Raw genomic sequence first — 19,832 nt, 5'->3', positions numbered from 1 at the left:
CTAACTGCAAGAAATGTACCAATCCACCATCTCCAGAGACCCAAAGCACATTATCTCATCTCATTTATTGTCATTCTGTAGAGAAAAACTATGCAATGATTCAATCACTAATCTGACCTTTCTTACAATATAGCAGTCCAGCCCGGCCACTAGACCTCAAAAAAATAATTAGAGACAAGAAGCAGATTTAAGACAGGCAGTAAACATTTACTGCAACAGGAAAGAGTGGGTTTGCATTTGCTAAGAGGGCTGTGTTTGTCATTTTTGAATGCAGACTGTAAGAGTCAGAAAACTTCTCTCTGCTCCTTGTTGAACCGCCCTTGCAAGTCTCCAAAACAGTTTTAGTTTCTCTGACTCCTTTCCAATTTAATGGATTCCAGGACATTTGAAGGCCTAATAAAGTCAGTTTATCAAAGTACTTTGAATGACCAAACAGCTCCAGCTTTTGTGAGTCTAAGCAGGGACTGGGCTCTGGCTGGCTGCTCAGTAAGAGCTCTTACCTCATCCAGAAGGCCTGCATCGAGATCCAGACGAGAAAGGGCATCCAGGATTGGAACTGTCAGTCGCCTGCCCTGCTTGAGTAAGCAGCTGACACACAAAGAAATGGGAAAAAAATGATCCTCTTAACAGAGCCATGATTGTGCCTTTAGCAAATTGGAGGTTTTTTTGGTCATTGCAAAAGAATCTCTGAAACTGGCAACAGCATATACCACTGGCATTATGGAAAACTTCCTTCAATTATGACTCCTCTCTGAACACACAGAATTGTGATTCTGTGCTTGCTAATTAGAAACAGATATGAAGAATCAACCTGCATCAACCTTTTTCAAACCTCATAAAAACAGGGAGCATGGACAAAGACCTGATACAAGCCTCAAGCAAGAGCTTGAAAACTGGGTGGGGGGAACGAAACAGCTAACAGAATCATCTGTACCTGAGCTCTCTAGCAACCTCGCTTTGCTGGGAGTCCTCCAGGATCTCAGGTAAACTGGTTATAATATCATGCTGGATTGGTACTGGAGAGACACTAACCATCTGCATCAACTTCTTGACAAGGTCCTGCAGACAAGAGGAACACTTAAAAAAATGCAAGAATCTCACCCTGAGCAAGCAGTTCATTAGCATGGCAACAATATTCTGCATGTAAGGTCACTCAGAAAGTCATCTGTCTGGATTTATGCCAGCTGTCCCTTGCTCATCCTGCTGAAGTCATGAAGGACAGCAAATACTTTTGTGGAACACTGGTATTTTACAGGTAGGATATAACACTACTGGTGAGACAAAGAAATTGGGAAACCCACCAGCAAGCTTCTCAGTATTAGTATGTCTTCATGATTTGGTTGATTCTGAGACTCACCCAAAGCAGCCCTCCAGTACAAAGTAGCCCACAGACATGGACTGATTTAGGGATAGAAGGAAAACAACCGAAGCAGTAACAGAGAATTGATCTCCAGATGCTTGCAAGCATCCAATATCTTTGTTGAAATTAAACAAGAGGGGATTGTAACATCCTGCCAGCAAGAGTTCAAAATGGGAGTACCCATGTGGAAACATACAGACAGACACAAATTTATTAAAAAGGAGACTTAGAGCAAGGGAAGGAGAAAATTGTAAAAGGGGACATCTAGAATAGAATAGAACAGAATAGAATAGGAGAAGTGACCTTCAAGATCATCGCGTCCAACCTATCATCCAACACCACCTAATCAACTAACCCATGCAACCAAGCACCCCATCAAGTCCCCTCCTGAACACCTCCAGTGATGGCAATTCCACCACCTCCCCAGGCAGCCCATCCCAATGGGCAATCACTCTCTCTGGGTAAAACTTCCTCCTGACCTCCAGCCTGAACCTCCCCTGGTGCAGCCTGAGACTGTGTCCTCTTGTTCTGGTGCTGGCTGCCTGGGAGAAGAGACCAACCTCTGCCTGTCTACAACCCCCCTTCAGGTAGTTGGAGAGAGCAATAAGGTCACCCCTGAGTCTCCTCTTCTCCAGGCTAAGCAATCCCAGCTCCCTCAGCCTCTCCTCACAGGGCTGTGATCCAAACCCCTCACCAACTTCGTTGCCCTTCTCTGGACTTGTTCCAGCAAGTCAACCTCCTTCCTAAACTGAGGGGCCCAGAACTGGACACAGGACTCGAGGTGTGGCCTAACCAGTGCAGTGTACAGGGGCAGAATGACCTCCCTGCTCCTGCTGGCCACACTGTTCCTGATGCAGGCCAGGATGCCATTGGCCCTCTTGGCTGCCTGGGCACACTGCAGGCTCATGTTCAGCCTACCATCGACCAGCACCCCCAGGTCCCTCTCTGCCTGGCTGCTCTCCAGCCACTCTGACCCCAGCCCATCCTGACCCCAGAAGTCACTGAAGGCAATCACAATAAACCAGAAAGAATTAAATCTCTCCTTCAGCCTACAAGTATGAAAACAACATCAGTTCTCATTAGCTTCTCATGGACCTCATGCCATCTGAGACTGAACAAACCATACATGTGATTGCACCACCAGTACCCACCTGGCTGTCAAGAAGCTTGTCAAGCCATTTAAATTGATTGACGATGAGCCGGGGAAAATTTGTTCCAAAGGTGCCAACGCTAGAACAGCAGAAAGTGAAACACAGGTTAGTCAGACCTACAGGCTCAAAAGCTTTGCTGCTGCTCAGCAAGACCTTTATTTAGAATAAATCTTTATTTAGAATAAAGCAAACCAGGTTGGAAGAGACCTTCAAGATCACCGCGTCCAACCCATCAGCCAATCCAACCCACCCAAACAGCTAACCCATGGCGCCAAGCACCCCATCAAGTCTCCCTTCTCAAGACTCTGAGAAGCAAATCAAATTAACCACCTATCAAAATCACATTATGAAAGTAACATTTACACCATCTTGGAAGAATCCTACTTCTTACTTACTATACACACACAGCAGAGATACTGCCAGGCTGCTTCAATACACAAAGAACAACATCCAAAGTCATGGCACCACAATCAAAGCACAGGTGTGACTTAACTTAAGATCTCCTCTGCTACCCTGGGAGGCTACACTAGCTTAGGCTAAGTCCCCTTTGAGCTCAGCATCCCTAGCTGTACTCTTAGATGCTTTTGGTTAAGTTTCAGGTAACAGGGTGTTCACAAAACAATTTTTTCCACAGTTTCCACTCAGTCTCCAACAATAAAGCAGTTGAGCAAATCACTAAGTCAGAAACTGGTACCCAGTTCCAGGCCTCTGCTACCCAGCAGTACACTTATCCTACATTAATTTCTCTAAGACTTTTTATAAAGATAAAGCCCTACAGCCTTGTGTAATTTGTGACCTCTGCATTCTGCAATACTTAATCTGGCAGGGTAATTACATGTAATCTGAAAAAGGACTTCTGCTTGTTTTGTTTGCTGCCTTTCATAGTCAGAAAGAGTGGGTGAACCTCCCTCAGTTACCTTTTCTAAAGCTCTCTTGGTTATCAGACAATTATCATCTCTCTGCCACTCATCTCCTTTGAAGGCAGACAGAACTCTGTTCTCTTCAGAAAATTTTTCCCTACTTACATAAAAACTGTGCCACTCTGGTTTTATGGCAGCCTGACCAGAAGGGCATGTTGACATTCAAAATGTGACTGTACCACATACTTACAGCGACGTGATGTTTTCCATTTTGTTCTCAATTCCTTCCCTAGCATTCTGTTTGCTGCTTTGACTACTACTAAGCATGGCACCAAAACTAAAAATGAGAAACAGAGCAGCCAGGTGGAGAGGGACCTGGGGGTACTGGTCAATGGTAGGCTGAACATGAGCCTGCAGTGTGCCCAGGCAGCCAAGACGGCCAATGGCATCCTGGCCTGCATCAAGAACAGTGTGGCCAGCAGGAGCAGGGAGGTCATTCTGCCCCTGTACACTGCACTGGTTAGGCCACACCTCGAGTCCTGTGTCCAGTCCTGGACCCCTCAGTTTAGGAAGGAGGTTGACTTGCTGGAACAAGTCCAGAGAAGGGCAACAAAGTTGGTGAGGAGTTTGGATCACAGCCCTGTGAGGAGAGGCTGAGGGAGCTGGGGTTGCTTAGCCTGGAGGAGACTCAGGGATGACCTTATTACTCTCTACAACTACCTGAAGGAAGGTTGTAGCCAGGTGGGGGTTGGTCTCTTCACCCAGGCAGCCAGCACCAGAACAAGAGGACGCAGTCTCAGGCTGTGCCAGGGGAGGTTTAGGTTGGATGTTAGGAAGAAGTTCTATACAGAGAGTGATTGCCCATTGGAATGGGCTGCCCGGGGAGGTGGTGGAGTCACCATCACTGGAGGTTTTCAGGAGGAGACTTGATGGGGTGCTTGGTGCCATGAGTTAGTTGTTTAGGTGGGTTGGATTGGTTGATGGGTTGGACACAATGATCTTGAAGGTCTCTTCCAACCTGGTTTAGTCTATTCTATTAAAAAAAACAGCAGAAGTGTTTTCTCTTTCCCTTGTTTGAATACACTCTACATTTTTTAAAAGGAGGTCTGCTTGTACCTAGCAGCCTCCAAAAAACTCTGCCAGCCACTTGTATCCTTGTTTTGAAATGAGGAGACCTGCTGCAGCCCCTGAAATACCTGCAAAGCTTATGCCAACAGTGAGGAAAAGCAGAATGAATCATGAGGCATGTCTGTATTTCAGCTTCTATGCACTTGTTTTATGCACCCACAAGTCTCAAGTCATGGTACCTCACAGCTAAGTTTACACATGAAGAAAACACCAGTGCAAACATCCATTCAGGTAGATCTGAATTAACAGTTAAAGCAAAACAGCTGGTGATGGCCCAGAAGATGGCATTTTGTTTTAAGGCAGAAAGAAGACAGCCTATACTCACACATCAAAAAAGAATTCAGGGATCTTTTCCAGCAGCAGTGTTATAACAGCAGGCTAGGAAAAAAGCAAAAAGGCAGTGTTAGCATGATGATTTACTGCTTGTGCTGTGGCACTGCCACCAAAACTGACCTTTCACCGAAGATGAAAGATGCACAGAGAACAAGACTCAAAAGGACAATCAAAAATACTTTCTGTGTAAGAAGTCTCCTCTCTAATAGGTGAAAGGAGGCAGGCAGCCTCCTGGCTGAAACCCACAAACACCAAGTGTGCTATAAACTGTCCAGGCCTCTAAGGTCTCTTTCTCAAACCCAGCTGAGTTGCTTTTCACCACACAGGAATCTAAAGCATTTACTTTTGGTAAACCTGAAAACAGCACCCACACACTTTTGCCATCCCCTTTGCAGGTCTAATTCTTCCCCCTTAACCCTGACCCAGATGCAATTCCAAAGATGTATTTAATACAGAAATGTAAAAAATCTTTTCACTGTAAGACAACTTAAATCCACAGTCCTCTGGTTCCCCATGCTTTGGTGAGGTTCCTATCATCTTCAACTCCACACACATCCTCAAACGGTCACAACATCTTACTGCAATTTGTACACAGTTTAATAGAGCTTGCTCTTGCCAGGGGGTTGCTCAGTGCCTTGCCCACTCCCACCTCCAAGATTCACATATAGAAGAGAACAGAAGAGAACAGAACAGAGAGATTCAGGCTGGATGTGAGAAGGAAGTTCTTCACCATGAGAGTGGTGAAGCCCTGGAATGGGTTGTCCAGAGAGGTGGCTGGGGCCCCATCCCTGGAGGTGTTTAAGATCAGGCTGGATGAGGCTCTGGCCAGCCTGCTCTAGTGTGGGGTGTCCCTGCCCATGGCAGGGGGGTTGGAACTAGATGATCCTTGTGGTCCCTTCCAACCCTGACTGATACTATGATACTAACTTTCCATGGTGGACCTGGGCCATCATGTCTTATCCTGCCCCTGTTCACCTTTGAGAAGAGTCTGCTTGTTTTCTCTACAGCATGCAACTAGGTATTTGAGTATCACAAAATCTCCCTTAATCTTCTCTTAAGGCTGAACAAGCCCCATTCTCTTTCTTCTTGCATGCCATGTGCTCCATGCCCTGAGCGTCTTAGTGTCCCTAAAGAAACAAGAAATTGGATACAATTCCAGATGCAGCCTCATCTGCCTCACAACCAGTTGTATCAATCCTCTACTTACTACAGCAAAAGGATCCATAAATAAATCAACACTACTATAAAGGGCAAACAGAAGTAGCCATACCTGCAGGATCTTAATTCCAAGCAGCAGTTTAATGAGGCTTTCACAATAAGAGTGCACCAGAGTCCTGCAGGATACAAGATTGCAACACAGTTGTAACAAAAACATGTCAGGAGAAGAGGCTGCAACTCTTTTCATTACTGTTTGTTGAGGTTTTTTTCCAATCACTCACAACTTATGCTAACCATAGACACAGACCCCAAAAAATTAAAAGCTGCACTTAAGATCTGAACAAGCCACTCTACAAGACTGGTGTGAGCTGGAAATGCCAAAGTCTCCGTGGTTCAACTGTACCTCCTGAAAAAAACTTGTCAAGGAAGGGTTGACCTTCACCAGCCTTGTCAATTTCACTTTTTTTCCCCCCAAGTATTTGGCTCTTGCCATAAAATGCCTTGTGCCCAATGCATGCCACAGGCAGCTACCAAATTCCATGACTTGCCACCCTAAGCTTACTGCTATTAAATGACATATTACACCAGCCATTTCTGAATAATAAGTAAATCTTGGTGTGCATCAGCTGGAGCTATGGCCTTTGCCTCCACTCTCTTCAATGTGATGTGACTTTTGACTAGAATCTGGCTCCTACTGAATGAGAAGACAAAACTCTGACCTTGACCCCTCAGTCCGTACAGGAGTGCACGGCAAGAGACAGTTCTTGAACTGGTTTCTGTCCTTGATATGGGACTCCAAGCCACTGATGAATTGCTTCACAACCTGCAGAGCAGAGAGAAGTTATCCACTCCCTGAACAGACATCCCAACCAATGCTGTGTTTTCAGAATTAGAATTACATAGAATAGACCAGGTTGGAAGAGACCTTCAAGATCATCGTGTCCAACCCATCAACCAATCCAACCCACCTAAACAGCTAACCCATGGCACCAAGCACCCCATCAAGTCTCCTCCTGAACACTCCAATGATGGCGACTCCACCACCTCCCCAGGCAGCCCATTCCAATGGGCAATCACTCTCTCTGTATAGAACTTCTTCCTAACATCCAACCTAAACCTCCCCTGGTGCAGCCTGAGACTGTGTCCTCTTGTTCTGGTGCTGGCTGCCTGGGAGAAGAGACCATCATCCGCCTGTCTACAACCTCCCTTCAGGTAGTTGGAGAGAGTGATAAGGTCACCCCTGAGTCTCCTCCTCTCCAGGCTAAGCAACCCCAGCTCCCTCAGCCTCTCCTCACAGGGCTGTGTTCCAAGCCCCTCACCAACTTCGTTGCCCTTCTCTGGACTTGTTCCAGCAAGTCAACCTCCTTCCCAAACTGAGGGGCCCAGAACTGGACACAGGACTCGAGGTGTGGCCTAACCAGTGCAGTGTACAGGGGCAGAATGACCTCCCTGCTCCTGCTGGCCACACTGTTCCTGATGCAGGCCAGGATGCCACTGGCCCTCCTGGCCGCCTGGGCACACTGCAGGCTCATGTTCAGCCTACCATCGACCAGCACCCCCAGGTCCCTCTGTTCCTGGCTGCTCTCCAGCCACTCTGACCCCAGCTTGTAGCACTGCCTGGGGTTGCTGTGGCCAATGTGCAGAACCTGGCACTTGGATGTGTTAAATTTTAGGATGCTCTTTGTGAGCAAGTGATAAGGACAGGGAAGAACTAGCCTGGGAAATATAGATGGACAGAAACTGTGATGGAACAAAAGCTGGATAATAAATGAACTTTAGCCTAAACAGTTTCCAAAAGGAAACATTGATTGTTCTGCAAAATAACTGTAAAGCAAGAGTCACACTTTGATTTAAAAGAGCTTGGTTTTCTCTTCAGCTGAGACAACAGCATCTAATGTGACAAGACCTGCACCCAAAAAAACCATTTCCAGGATACAAATCACAAGTCTCATAACTTTCACACTAGGCTTGTTGAGTGGAGAGGAGCACCACAATATGGCAGTTTTAATGCTGCTATCTCCTAGCCAACACAAAACCAAACACAGCTTCCACTACAAAGTTAAGAAAGTGATTTTTCTCCTTCTCTTTGTCTATTGAATAACATTGCCAATCAATTTCTTCAACAGGGCAAGGTGGTGGAAGTGCAGCACTTTTGCTTGGAATGATGCAAAACCAAACTTGGAGCACATGCATCAAACCTAGTTTAACAGAGGAAGATGCTGGTAATGTCTGACTACTCAGTTGTAGCAGCTTAAAAGTGACAGAAACAGCAGAAGGACAATGTGACCAAAAGGCTGGGCAGCAACACTGAGAACCTGGACCACAGAAATCCAAGATAAACCACCATATTCCAAACTTTTGTATGGGACTAGCAGGGACAGGCATCTACATTTGCACCTTTTGTTACACAGCAAGCAATATTAAAGCTGGCTCCTGGCAAAGCATAGTCAGTTACTTACACCTGGGTAAGTAGGATGTTTCTCCAGGGCCAGGCAGAGCTTCTTCTGGAAAGCTATTTGATTTACAGCTAAGGAGAAAGTTTAAAGAGAAAATAAAGAACCAGACATATTATCCATACAACATCATAAACAGTTACACTAGGTACAAGCTCTCAGGCCCATCCACCAATACCTCTGTGTTTGGTCTATTGAGAAGTCCAGTTAGCAGAAGTGTTATCACCACTTGTGCTTTCTCCAGTCTGGGCTGGCAGTAGACAAGGGCATTAAAACCACTTAATATAAGAATTTATGAAGGTGTTGCTGGGCTGAAAGGCAGCATAACATGTTTGTTTTCCTGTTTCAGAGCTTCTGCCTCTGTAGCTCAACCCTGTAATCACAGATGCAGTCTAACCTTATTCCCCAAACCTCTAATAATGTTTTAGAAGTCCTTTGACTTAGCATGCATACACCCAAAAAGCTAGTATAATGAGTTTAGGTGATGCACAGAATTCATCAGGAGCTGTGCACCTCAGGAGATCTATAAGAAGCAGCCAGATAAAGGTTTGCCTGAACTTTGGAGCAAGTCAGCTCAAGCATTTTTGCTCTGCAAGGAAAATGCCTCTTTACATCACACCAGCCATCTTCATAGGGAATAGAATAGAATAGAATAGAATAGAATAGAATAGAATAGAATAGAATAGAATAGAATAGAATAGAATAGAATAGAATAGAATAGACCAGACCTTCAGGATCATCACATCCAACCTATCATCCAGTGCCACCTAATCAACTAAACCATGGCACCAAGCACCCCATCAAGTCTCCTCCTGAACACCTCCAGTGATGGTGACTCCACCACCTCCCCAGGCAGCCCATTCCAATGGGCAATCACTCTCTCTGTGTAGAACTTCCTCCTAACCTCCAGCCTAATACAAGCAGAGAAAAAGTGTTAAAGCCATACCTATTTCATTCTGTCCCTCTCCAACTTTCAGAATAATTCCTGATGTCATAAGGAGCTCTTCAAAGACTCCTTCATTCTCCACTCCACCATGGGCAGAGGCCTTTTCCACATCAGAACTTCTTGACTTCTTGGTTTCTGAGAAAATGAGACATGCTACATCAAATATACTCTGCAATAAAAATAGTGAAGATCCTTCATAGAAACAACTAATTCATAATTAACCTTCAAACGAGGAATTAGAGGAACACAGGATACACTTATGGGACCAGAGCAACAAACAGTACTGCTGTTTCATAGTATCATCATAGCATCATAGTGTGACCCTTTGAGGCTCAAACCCACGACACATAGTATCAGTCAGGGTTGGAAGGGGCCACAAGGATCATCTAGTTCCAACCCCCCTGCCATGGGCAGGGACACCCCACACTAGATCAGGCTGCCCAGAGCCTCGTCCAGCCTGGGCTTAAACACCTCCAGGGACAGGGCCTCAACCACCTCCCTGGACAACCCATTCCAGTGCTTCACCACTCTCATGGTGAAGAACCTCCTCCTCACATCCAGCCTGAATCTCCCCACCTCCAGCTTCATTCCATTCCCCCTAGTCCTACCACTACCTGAGATCCTGAGCAGTCCCTCCCCAGCCTTCCTGTAGGCCCCCTTCAGATACTGGAAGGCCAGTTTAACCCCAGTCATTAGCCAACTCTGATGCCAACACCCAGATCCTCTAACAGGCACCCCTGCAGGGATCATTTCTTGCTCATCCCTTTTAGTGATCCCTAACCAGACAGTTAAGGTACACTTTCAGTGGCTTTACTCCCATGAGAGACACACCCACTAACAGATCATGAGCAAGGCTAGAGCACATACTTCCCTCTGCCCTGAAGAGCACAAGTTTAAGACAGGTTCCCCTCACCAGATATGTCTCTTGGGTATCCACCCATCTACTAAAGCCAAAAATAACTAGCTTCCCTCCAGCTACACAGATTTTGATACACAGATAGCATGACCAATCTGCAGACACTAAAGGCAGCAAAGCTCAAGACGATAAACTCTGACCAAAGAACAGAAGTACTTAGAAAAGATGCAGCACTGCTGTTAGAGTTGTTGATTCATCATGATTATTGGAAGCGTTTAAAGACCAACAGTGTCACTAAGCACTAGCAAAACTCTCACTTTTGGCCTTCTCCCTCCCTGGGAGCTGCTGCCTCTACCACTCCCCCAAAGATTACTCCTGAGCACCTACTTGGCAAGTCTGTCTTGCATTTCTCTCCAAAGGCATCGGTTTTTGACAACTTCCTTTTTGACATCATGGTAACAAAATCTTTGTTGTTGCCTATTAAGGGGAGGAAAATAGGCAAGTGAGCAAAGGAGATGTGACCTCACTTCTTTTTTAAAGCAAATCATGAATGCATGAGTGAACAGCAAAGGTGAAACACCCCAGAAAGTGGAACTGCTCAAAGAAAGGCAGATTGCCTGGTTACCCCATACCACACCACCTTTTTCTGCTGTGCAGTTTGAGATTGCAGAGCTTCTCATACTTAAATAGTGTATTATTTCACTTTCCCTGAAATTCACTTCCTCATAAAAGAAGGCTCAGCTTTCCTGTCAGACACCAGGCAAATTAAAGGGGAAGTTAAACACCGACTAAGAGGTCTTGGATGGCATCCTTTGATCTAAACTCGTGATCCTCTCCCCATGATCAAGGAAAGGTATCAAGGATTAGCAACATAGCATTTACACAGGGTTCATAATTCTGTGAAATAACAGAAAACTCAGGGGGTTTTAGAATAGAATAGAATAAACCAGGTTGGAAGAGACCTTCAAGATCATCACATCTAACCTATCATCCAACACCACCTAATCAACTAACCCATGCAACCAAGCACCCCATCAAGTCTCCTCCTGAACACCTCCAGTGATGGTGACTCCACCACCTCCCTGAGCAGCCCATTCCAATGGGCAATCACTCTCTCTGTGTAAAACTTCCTCCTGACCTCCAGCCTGAACCTCCCCTGGTGCAGCCTGAGACTGTGTCCTCTTGTTCTGGTGCTGGCTGCCTGGGAGAAGAGACCAACCTCTGCCTGTCTACAACCTCCCTTCAGGGAGATGTAGACAGCAATAAGGTCACACTGAGTCTCCTCTTCTCCAGGCTAAGCAGCCCCAGCTCCCACAGCCTCTCCTCACAGGGCTGTGTTCCAAACCCCTCACCAACTTCGTTGCCCTTCTCTGGACTCGTTCCAGCAAGTCAACCTCCTTCCTAAACTGAGGGGCCCAGAACTGGACACAGGACTCGAGGTGTGGCCTAACCAGTGCAGTGTACAGGGGCAGAATGACCTCCCTGCTCCTGCTGGCCACACTGTTCCTGATGCAGGCCAGGATGCCATTGGCCCTCCTGGCCGCCTGGGCACACTGCAGGCTCATGTTCAGCCTACCATCGACCAGCACCCCCAGGTCCCTCTCTGCCTGGCTGCTCTCAGCCACTCTGACCCCAGCCTGTAGCACTGCATGGAGTTGCATAGGTTGCAAGCCCAGTCATGTTAGCAGGCCCTGTTCATGTTCCCAATCCTGTAAGAATTCTGTCAGCCCACACCTCCCCCTGCCTCATCCTCTTTCGGTGAGTGGCAGTGATTACAAGGATAAATCTTGGCTCACCTTTGAAACTTAAAAAAAATTACGTTTAAAACATGCTTAATCATCTCCAGATCAATTTCAGCTCTTTGGCCGGGGCTAGTAAGATGTGCTATATAAAATATCCAAGTGGAAGTGGAACGATTAAACCTTTGGAAGTTTCTGCGCCGCCATCCGACCTCACCTGAGCATTCACAAGGCAGTATCATAGTATCAGCCAGGGTTGGGAGGGACCACAAGGATCATCTAGTTCCAACACCCCTGCCATAGGCAGGGACACCCCACACTAGATCAGCCTGGCCAGAGCCTCATCCAGCCTGGGCTTAAACACCTCCAGGGACAGGGCCCCAACCACCTCCCTGGACAACCCATTGCAGGGCTTCACCACTCTCATGGGGAAGAACCTCCTCCTCACATCTAGCCTGAATCTCCCCACCTCCAGCTTCATTCCATTCCCCCTAGTCCTATCACTACCTGAGATCCTGAGAAGTCCCTCCCCAGCCTTCCTGTAGGCCCCCTTCAGATATTGGAAGGCCACAATGAGGTCACCTCAGAGCCTTCTCTTCTCCAGACTGAACAGCCCCAACTCCTTCAGTCTGTCCTCACAGGAGAGGTGCTCCAGCCCTGTGACCATCCTCGTGGCCCTTCTCTGGACACCTTCCAGCACCTCCATATCCCTCTTGTAATAGGGGCTCCAGAACTGGAGGCAGTACTCCAGGTGGGGTCTCACCAGGGCTGAGTAGAGGGGGAGGATCACCTCCCTTGCCCTGCTGGCCTCACTTCTCCTGATGCAGCCCAGGATCTGATTGGCTTTGCGGGCTGCAAGTGCACACTGAGAGCTCATGTTGAGCTTCTTGTCCACCAGCACCCCCAAGTCTCTCTCCTCAGGGCTGCTTTCCAGCCAGTCCCTGCCCAGCCTGGATTTGTGCCTGGGATTGCCTCGACCCAGCTGCAGTATGGGGTAGTGAAAAGTTCGCTCACCTTTAGGTTAGCTCTGTCAACTCCCTCAGCCAGAAGAGGCCGGCGGGATCCCGAGAACAGGCTGGCGCTCGGGACGGCAGCGCAATGTTAAAGCCAGTTCTACGCTCTTAGTAAGTAAAGGGCCACCCCAGTGTGGTTCGGAACAGGAGTCCCACAGCACAGCGGTCCCGCAGAGCCTCGCCAAGAAGGCCGGCCCCGCCCGGGGGGGTTGGCTCGTCCGCCGAGGGGCCCTCACCTGGGCTGTACGCGACACGGGAGCCCCAGCCGACAGCCTTCTCTTCAAGCCGCTGCCGCCTCGGCGGAGCGGAGCAGGGGGCGCCGACGAGGCGCTGGCCCGGGAGCAGAGTCGCCGTGGAGCCCACCCTGAGGCGACAGCGGCGCCGCTCGAGCTTCCCGCCACTGGCGCGCGGGGACGTCCTTCCGCCGGCGGAGGAAGGGCTGGGCCCGGAAGCGGAAGTGTAGCCGGGGCCTGAGGCGGCCCGGTGGCGGCCGGAGCCGGGGCCGGGAGTGGTACCGTCACGATGAGCGAGCCCGAGCTGCTGCTGGACTCCAACATCCGGCTATGGGTGGTGCTGCCCATCGTCTTCATCACCTTCTTCGTGGGCATGATCCGGCACTACGTCTCCATCCTCCTTCAGAGCGACAAGAGGCTCACACAGGAGCAGGTGTCCGACAGGTCAGCTCCGCCAGCGGCCCCCTCGGCTCAGGCCTCCCTCCGCCCGAGCCCTGCCTCGGGCTCCCCGCCGGCCGCGGAGCCGCCGCCTCTCCTCTACCTTCCCCTCGGCCCTCTCCCGGCCGGGCTCGCTCCCGCCCGCCGGCCGGGGTGGGCAGGGGCAGGCCGCTCCCGCCGGAGGCCGTGCCGCTAACGCGACATTTCTCTTTTCCAGCCAAGTGCTGATTCGGAGCAGAGTCCTTCGGGAAAATGGAAAATACATTCCAAAGCAGGTACGGGGCTGCGCGAATCGCTTTATGCTTTTCGAAGAGGAACAAGCACAAAGCAAGTTGTATTGCGGACTGCTGTAGCGAGAGGCGTGCTCAGCTGTCGGGCAGTCTGCGCCAGCGCCTCACGGGGTCAGACAGCCTGACTGGGTCTCCCGCGGCCCACAACAATGTCTAGAAGTGAAGTGGGTAGCAGATGCTTAGGAAACCTGGATACAGGACCACTGTACATGTTTATTCCCTGATGTTATCTTGCACCACTTGGTGTTTTACCCACGTCCTACGATGAAATCTGAGTTCAAACCAGCGTGTTTAATGTCTGTGAACAAATACAGAGGGGTTGAATGAGAGCTTGGGAGGAGGAGGTAATCATACGATGTCAGCTGTAATGTTTGCTAAAAACCAGTTGCCTGTATTGGCTTAGTTGCTGCCAAATCTGTGTATCATAAAATCCAGAAGTCAGCTGGGAGTCTCGCTGGCATCAGCAAACTCTTTGCACAAAGTGCCAGAAGCTGTTTAATCAGCGTGGATTCTGCTTCAGGCAATTCTTAGAGCTGTTTCAAGGATTTTAGAAAGCCCAGAAGCTGCTTCTCAGGATCCAGGGAAGCAGAACAGTGAGGAGCTTTAGAGCATATGGTCACTGAAGTACCTGCAAGTAAGCATGTGTTGCAGAAACTTTTGTCCTGTCGTTTCTTACGGTGTTGTCTTTGGCTGTTTTGGTTTTCAGTCTTTCCTGACCCGGAAATATTTTTTTAATAACCCAGAGGATGGATTTTTTAAGAAAACAAAAAGAAAGGTAGTGCCTCCTTCACCAATGACAGGTATGTTAAGGTACCAGAAATGCAGACAGGGTGGGGGAAGAAATCTTCTGCCGAAGTAGGACAATGAATCAACTTCAAAACCAGCTCGGTGAATGTGAGCAGGGGGTGGGATGTCACAGCTTGATACTGGGGAGGAGAGAGGAGTGAGGTAGTGGAGTAGGACTGTTGCTGCTCGTTCAGGTTCTTATCTAAAACAGCTACTGAAATAATCTTGCTTCCTTTTATTGTCATACACTGCTGCTTTACATCAAATCTATGATTTGCAGATCCTACCATGTTGACAGATATGATGAAAGGGAATGTAACCAATGTTCTGCCTATGATCCTCATCGGTGGTTGGATCAACATGACATTTTCAGGGTTTGTCACAAGTAAGTGTCCAGAATAACACAGCCCACAGGTCTGGGCATGTTTTTGCTGATGACCTCCAGGGTCTGGGCTGCATTAGAGATTGCCCCTCTGCCTGAGAGCAGTCAAGGGGAAGCAGCCTGAACTGGGCTTGTGGCACTGCTGCTGCGCGCTCTGAACTGCAGCGATTTGCTTGCCCCAGAGCAAAGGAGAGAAGATTGTTTGCAGAATACCAGCCCCAGTTACAGAGAAAATGGCTGATCTATTTAGGAACAACTGTAGTGGAGAAACCAATAATTAAATGTATGGAAACTACATCAACTTCAAGTTGATAGAGTGGATTTTCCTCTGAACTTGTCCAGAGAGTTGGTTTCTGGGTAATGCAGAGTGCACACAGCAAAAATACTTCCTTAAACTCACACTCCTGTTGTGCTGGGATTTTTTGTTTGCTTGGGTTTTTTTATTTGTTTGTGTGTGCATTTTGTTTTGTTTGTTCCCTTAACAAGAGAGGCATCCCCCCTTTGCAGTCACTGAAACAACACCCATGATGGTTTCGCCACCCGATTAAGTTTCAAAGAGTCTTTCCCTATCCCAGTAAACACAGACCTACAGCTTCTACCTAACTACAAAGACTGTTAACTTGTTCTTGCATGTGTTGCATGCAGGCTCCATTAGACTTGATAGAATGATCTACTGGCTTTGCCCTTTGCTTTGCAATTATGTAGCTGTCACCTTGTGAAACTGGGCTTTGTTTTGTTACCCTGCAGCGAAGGTCCCCTTTCCTCTGACGCTGCGTTTTAAACCGATGCTGCAGCAGGGAATCGAACTGCTCACCTTGGATGCGTCCTGGTAAGCCTCTTGTCTTCAGCAAGCAAGGTCCAATGTTCACTTGGAAGTTTTTGAATGTGTTAATAACCCTTGAAGGGGCTGTGGGTGCTTGTGACATGACATCACCAGGCAGCTGTGAACTGAAATCAACCACGCTTGTTCTGATTTATCAGGGTGAGCTCTGCTTCCTGGTACTTCTTGAATGTGTTTGGACTCAGAAGCATTTATACTCTCATCCTGGGCCAAGATAATGGTAAGACACTGTCATCTCTGTAAAAGAGCTGGCTTCTCCTTCTATGGACTGACTTCTGAGGGAAGCTGGGGAAGGATTTCTGAATCTTTAAAGCCTCCTCACTTCTGTGAAGTTACTCCCCACTGGCCAAGTTTGACATCACCTGCAGCAAATACCTACATCTGCACCAGCCCTTGGCTAACTGATTGTAAACCTGCATGATGATTAACCAATGCTTTCCTTCCCCTCACATTGCCATGCAGAACTAATTGCTCTCAGGGTTGCTTTTATTTCTGGCAAGTGCAATTGGGTATTAAATGTGGGTCAGGAGAGGTAAGAGGGGGAGGTAGTGGGAATGCAGAAAATGGGATTTTCCTCAATTTGTCTGCATGCTATATGTAAATTTAGCTAGGATGCAGGGGATAGGAACAAGCTGTTTTGTGAGTAGTCTTTCTGGTACACTAGTATTGCATTGTGGGTGTTTCTGCAACGTTCTGGTCCATGGCTAGAAACCAGCCTGGTGGCACTGTGCTCTAAGAAATGCTGTTTAAATGACACAGAAAAATATAAACCTCTCATCTCCTCTTTTCTAGCTGCAGATCAGTCTAGGGTGATGCAAGAACAAATGACAGGGGCAGCAATGGCCATGCCAGCAGACACTAACAAAGCATTTAAGGTACAGTATTTCTACCTGCAGTCCTGGTGGCTGTAAACTTCCAGGATTGCAGGCTATCTGTAACTCTGCCTCTCCTTGTGTCAAGTCTGGGAATTGCTCTGGATTCCTGGTCCTAAAATTAGAGCTGACAACTAATGAAAGAGTTGGAATTTGCCCTGGGCCTGGCAGAGCCCTAATATCCTGAAGTAAACTTGGTTAGTTAGTCATTCCTGAGCCATCTTCTCCATTTGCAGAGGAAGACTCTTTTTCTTTGACATCTAGTTCCCAAGCAGAAGGTTGCTCCCAAAAAGTTGTGTTAAAAATGCAGGTAAGCATAAGGCCAGCAGGCACATGAGGGAACTTAGGTAAGAAAATCAAGTAAGAAAGTTAGCTCAATGGAAAATCTCTGAGTGTGACTGTCTTGAAGTTCTTCTAAGCAGTCTCCACAGGCACTTGCACAACCCTTGTTTATTGCATGAAGGGAAGGTCCTCATTTCAGTTTGTATGTATGATAGCAGAGATTACCCAGAGACACCCTGCTGCCTGGGCAGTCAAGACTCAGTAACCTTTCTGCTTAAAAAGAGGCTTAGCCAGGGAGGAGGGTGGCTGCAGTGTACAGCTCAGATGGAGCAGTGACTGTTGTCACAAACTGCCAGTGCTGAGGTGCAATTCCAACCAGTACCATATGCTCTCCTGGCTTGTGTCCTTCTGCTTCCTTTGCACTACTTCCTGTCTCAAGCAGTTTTGCTGTTCAGTCCTGTAGGAACCTAAACTCACTTGAAAGATGATGCAAGGGCTGGAACACCTCTGCTATGAGGATAGGCTGAGGGAGCTGGGGTTGTCCAGCCTAGAGAGCACTTTGGGGAGACCTTAGAGCTGCCTTCCAATATCTGAAGGGATCCTACAGGAAGGCTGGAGAGGTTCTTTTCATAAGGGTGTCTTGCAACAGAGAGGACAAGGGGGAATGGTTTTAAGCTGGGGGAGAGTAGGTTTAAGCTGGGTTTTAGAAAGAAGTTCCTCAGTACAAGGGTGGTGGGACTCTGAAATAGGCTGACCACAGAGGTTGTAGATGTCTCCTCCCCTAGGGTGTTCAAGGCCAGGTTAGGAGAAGCCTTGAGCAGCTGAATCTAGTTGAGGTGTCCCTGCCCGCAGCAGGGAGGTTGGAGTAGATGATGGCTGAAGTTTAGTGAGGCACATCAGGACGCTGGTTAGTTGCAAAATCTTTGATCTAACTTTTTATCACATCTCTGAGTTGAAGAAGTAACTAAGCACAAAGCACCTGACACACACCCATCCCTCTAACACTGTCTAGAGACAGCTGATGTAGAATAAACAGACTGTTCAAGGTTAGAGAGTCTGCACAGAGTAGATAATGTCATTTTTCTGATGTCTGTGATACTGACCAACTCATAGCCAGTGAAAGGTCTAACACTGGCTTCAGAGGTGGCAGGATTGCCAGGTGTTCAACAGAACTTGGGGTTTGGTTTTCAAAGCAAGCACTGCTTTGTGTAGCTCCTGTCCAATTAACACCCTGTTGCTTCCCTTTCTCTGCCTCTTTATCCTCACTGCAGACGGAATGGGAAGCTTTAGAACTGACTGATCATCAGTGGGCCTTAGAAGATGTAGAAGAGGAGCTTATGGCAAAAGACCTCCATTTTGAAGGCATGTTTAAGGAAGAACTTCAGACCTCCATCTTCTGAAGCTGAGAATTAAGCTTTTGTCTCATCTTGTAAAAGTAATTTGAAATCTGTTAAAACTATATAATGTATTTTGGCAAGGCTGAGAATAAAAGACAGACACCTGTTCAGAGCTGCAGTTCCTAACGTTTTTGATTTGAGCCCTAGGGCCAAGGATATTGGATTTGAACAAAAGGCTCTTGGTGTGAATCTCTGTTCTGTTTCTCTTCCTGGGAAACATGCTGGAGAAAAGACCTAAAAAGTTCTAGTCCTAGTTCTAGTTCTAGTCCTCGTTCTAGACCTAAAAAGTTCTAGTCCTAGTAACAGAGAGCAAGCTTTCCTAAGGAACTTGAAACTCCATGAGACTGAAAATGTAGTGCCTCTGTTTCTGGTTTTATCCTGCAAAAAACAAGTCTTTGTGTTTGAACAACTAAGGTAACATCACCATGTTAGCAATTCAGAACTGACTTAGTGACCAAGTATCTAAGAGATTCCATTTCTGAAAGGGGTGGTTGTCCTTCCTCTTCATACTTGTTTTCCTGTTGGAAGCTGTCTCAGAAGGACATAAAAGCAAGAGGGAGATACTCACCACTTGCCCATGACAAAGCATGGGACAACTTACCTTCCTCTCATATCCAAGCCTGCACAAAGGCTCTCCAGTGCTGCCACCTCTCATCTGCTTGCTTCTCTGCTCAACCTGCTGGTGGACACACCAATAGTCATGGGGGCAATGTCTGCCCCACTCTGTGCTGCTGCTTTTCCTGGACAAAGCAATCTCAGAGGTCTCTGGACAACAGCCCCAGCCAGAGATGACATGTTGATGTGGAGACAGTAGTCACACAGGCTGTTTCCCATTTAAAACTTCCCAAGTCCATGTGTATAAGCACCTAAGACTGCCCCCAGAGCCTCTCCTGCCTGCCACTCAGCAAGATGTACAAGCCAGCAAGGGTTCCTTGCTGTTCCCTGTAGTCCCCATTTAACTATTTACTGTGACAGGTAGGGAAAATAAATACCTTGGTTCAAGACTCCTGCCTGACCATCTTCTTTGCACTGTAGAGAAGAGGGAACAACTCTTCCTGACTGGTCCTGCAGGAGCTCCTCAGGTTTCTTCTCCAGGGAAAACAGCCCTAACCTGGGAAGATGTTTCTTCCATACTCTCTGGCTGTTATTTCCCTCCTTTATTCTCAGCCCTCCTGGGTGGGGTGAAATTGCACACCCTTCAAAGCAGGAGGTGAGTCAGAACAGAGCCTGCTCTCTGCTACTGCCAAAAGCATCTCCCCTCTGAAGAGGAGTCTTAGAGATTTCTGCCTCAAGAGCCCTCTTCCCGGCATGCTA

At 47.6% G+C, this 19,832-nt stretch overlaps 2 protein-coding genes across 3 annotated transcripts in view; one reads left to right on the top strand and one right to left on the bottom strand.

Moving 5' to 3' along the window:
- Nucleotides 1–13,310, bottom strand: part of FANCD2 (FA complementation group D2) — a 52,301-nt gene extending 38,991 nt beyond the window's left edge. The window contains exons 1-10 of one of the 2 annotated variants that reach the window (XM_068157979.1): nt 12,999–13,310; nt 10,633–10,722; nt 9,390–9,524; nt 8,450–8,517; nt 6,710–6,813; nt 6,103–6,166; nt 4,825–4,877; nt 2,512–2,590; nt 935–1,059; nt 501–588 (exon numbers count right to left, since the gene is read on the bottom strand). In XM_068157979.1, the coding sequence (XP_068014080.1) occupies nt 501–588; nt 935–1,059; nt 2,512–2,590; nt 4,825–4,877; nt 6,103–6,166; nt 6,710–6,813; nt 8,450–8,517; nt 9,390–9,524; nt 10,633–10,699 (783 nt within the window). In that variant the 5' untranslated portion in view covers nt 10,700–10,722; nt 12,999–13,310. The remainder of the gene's footprint in view (nt 1–500; nt 589–934; nt 1,060–2,511; nt 2,591–4,824; nt 4,878–6,102; nt 6,167–6,709; nt 6,814–8,449; nt 8,518–9,389; nt 9,525–10,632; nt 10,723–12,998) is intronic. The other variant, XM_068157980.1, reaches the window with a different exon arrangement.
- Nucleotides 13,311–13,448: 138 nt separating this feature from the next.
- On the top strand, nt 13,449–18,628 carry EMC3 (ER membrane protein complex subunit 3). The gene is made up of 8 exons (XM_068157978.1): nt 13,449–13,674; nt 13,886–13,943; nt 14,665–14,758; nt 15,025–15,129; nt 15,874–15,955; nt 16,108–16,187; nt 16,760–16,842; nt 18,393–18,628. The coding sequence occupies exons 1-8, from the start codon at nt 13,520–13,522 to the stop codon at nt 18,519–18,521; spliced, it is 786 nt and encodes a 261-aa protein (XP_068014079.1). The 5' UTR covers nt 13,449–13,519; the 3' UTR covers nt 18,522–18,628.
- Nucleotides 18,629–19,832: the final 1,204 nt, after the last annotated feature.

This window comes from Melanerpes formicivorus, unplaced genomic scaffold (genome assembly GCF_026170545.1).
Source record: "Melanerpes formicivorus ecotype bairdi unplaced genomic scaffold, bMelFor1.0.p_v2 SCAF_38, whole genome shotgun sequence".
Taxonomy (NCBI): Eukaryota; Metazoa; Chordata; class Aves; order Piciformes; family Picidae; genus Melanerpes; species Melanerpes formicivorus.
The sequence above is the reverse complement of the archived record's forward strand: the minus strand, read 5'-3'. Positions and strand labels throughout refer to the sequence as shown.

Coding starts and splice junctions, on each gene's coding strand:
- EMC3 (XM_068157978.1), top strand. CDS start 13,520: ATGAGCGAGCCCGAGCTGCTGCTGGACTCCAACATCCGGCTATGGGTG. Junction 13,675..13,885: donor CAGGAGCAGGTGTCCGACAG/GTCAGCTCCGCC, acceptor TCTCTTTTCCAG/CCAAGTGCTGATTCGGAGCA. Junction 15,130..15,873: donor ATTTTCAGGGTTTGTCACAA/GTAAGTGTCCAG, acceptor GTTACCCTGCAG/CGAAGGTCCCCTTTCCTCTG.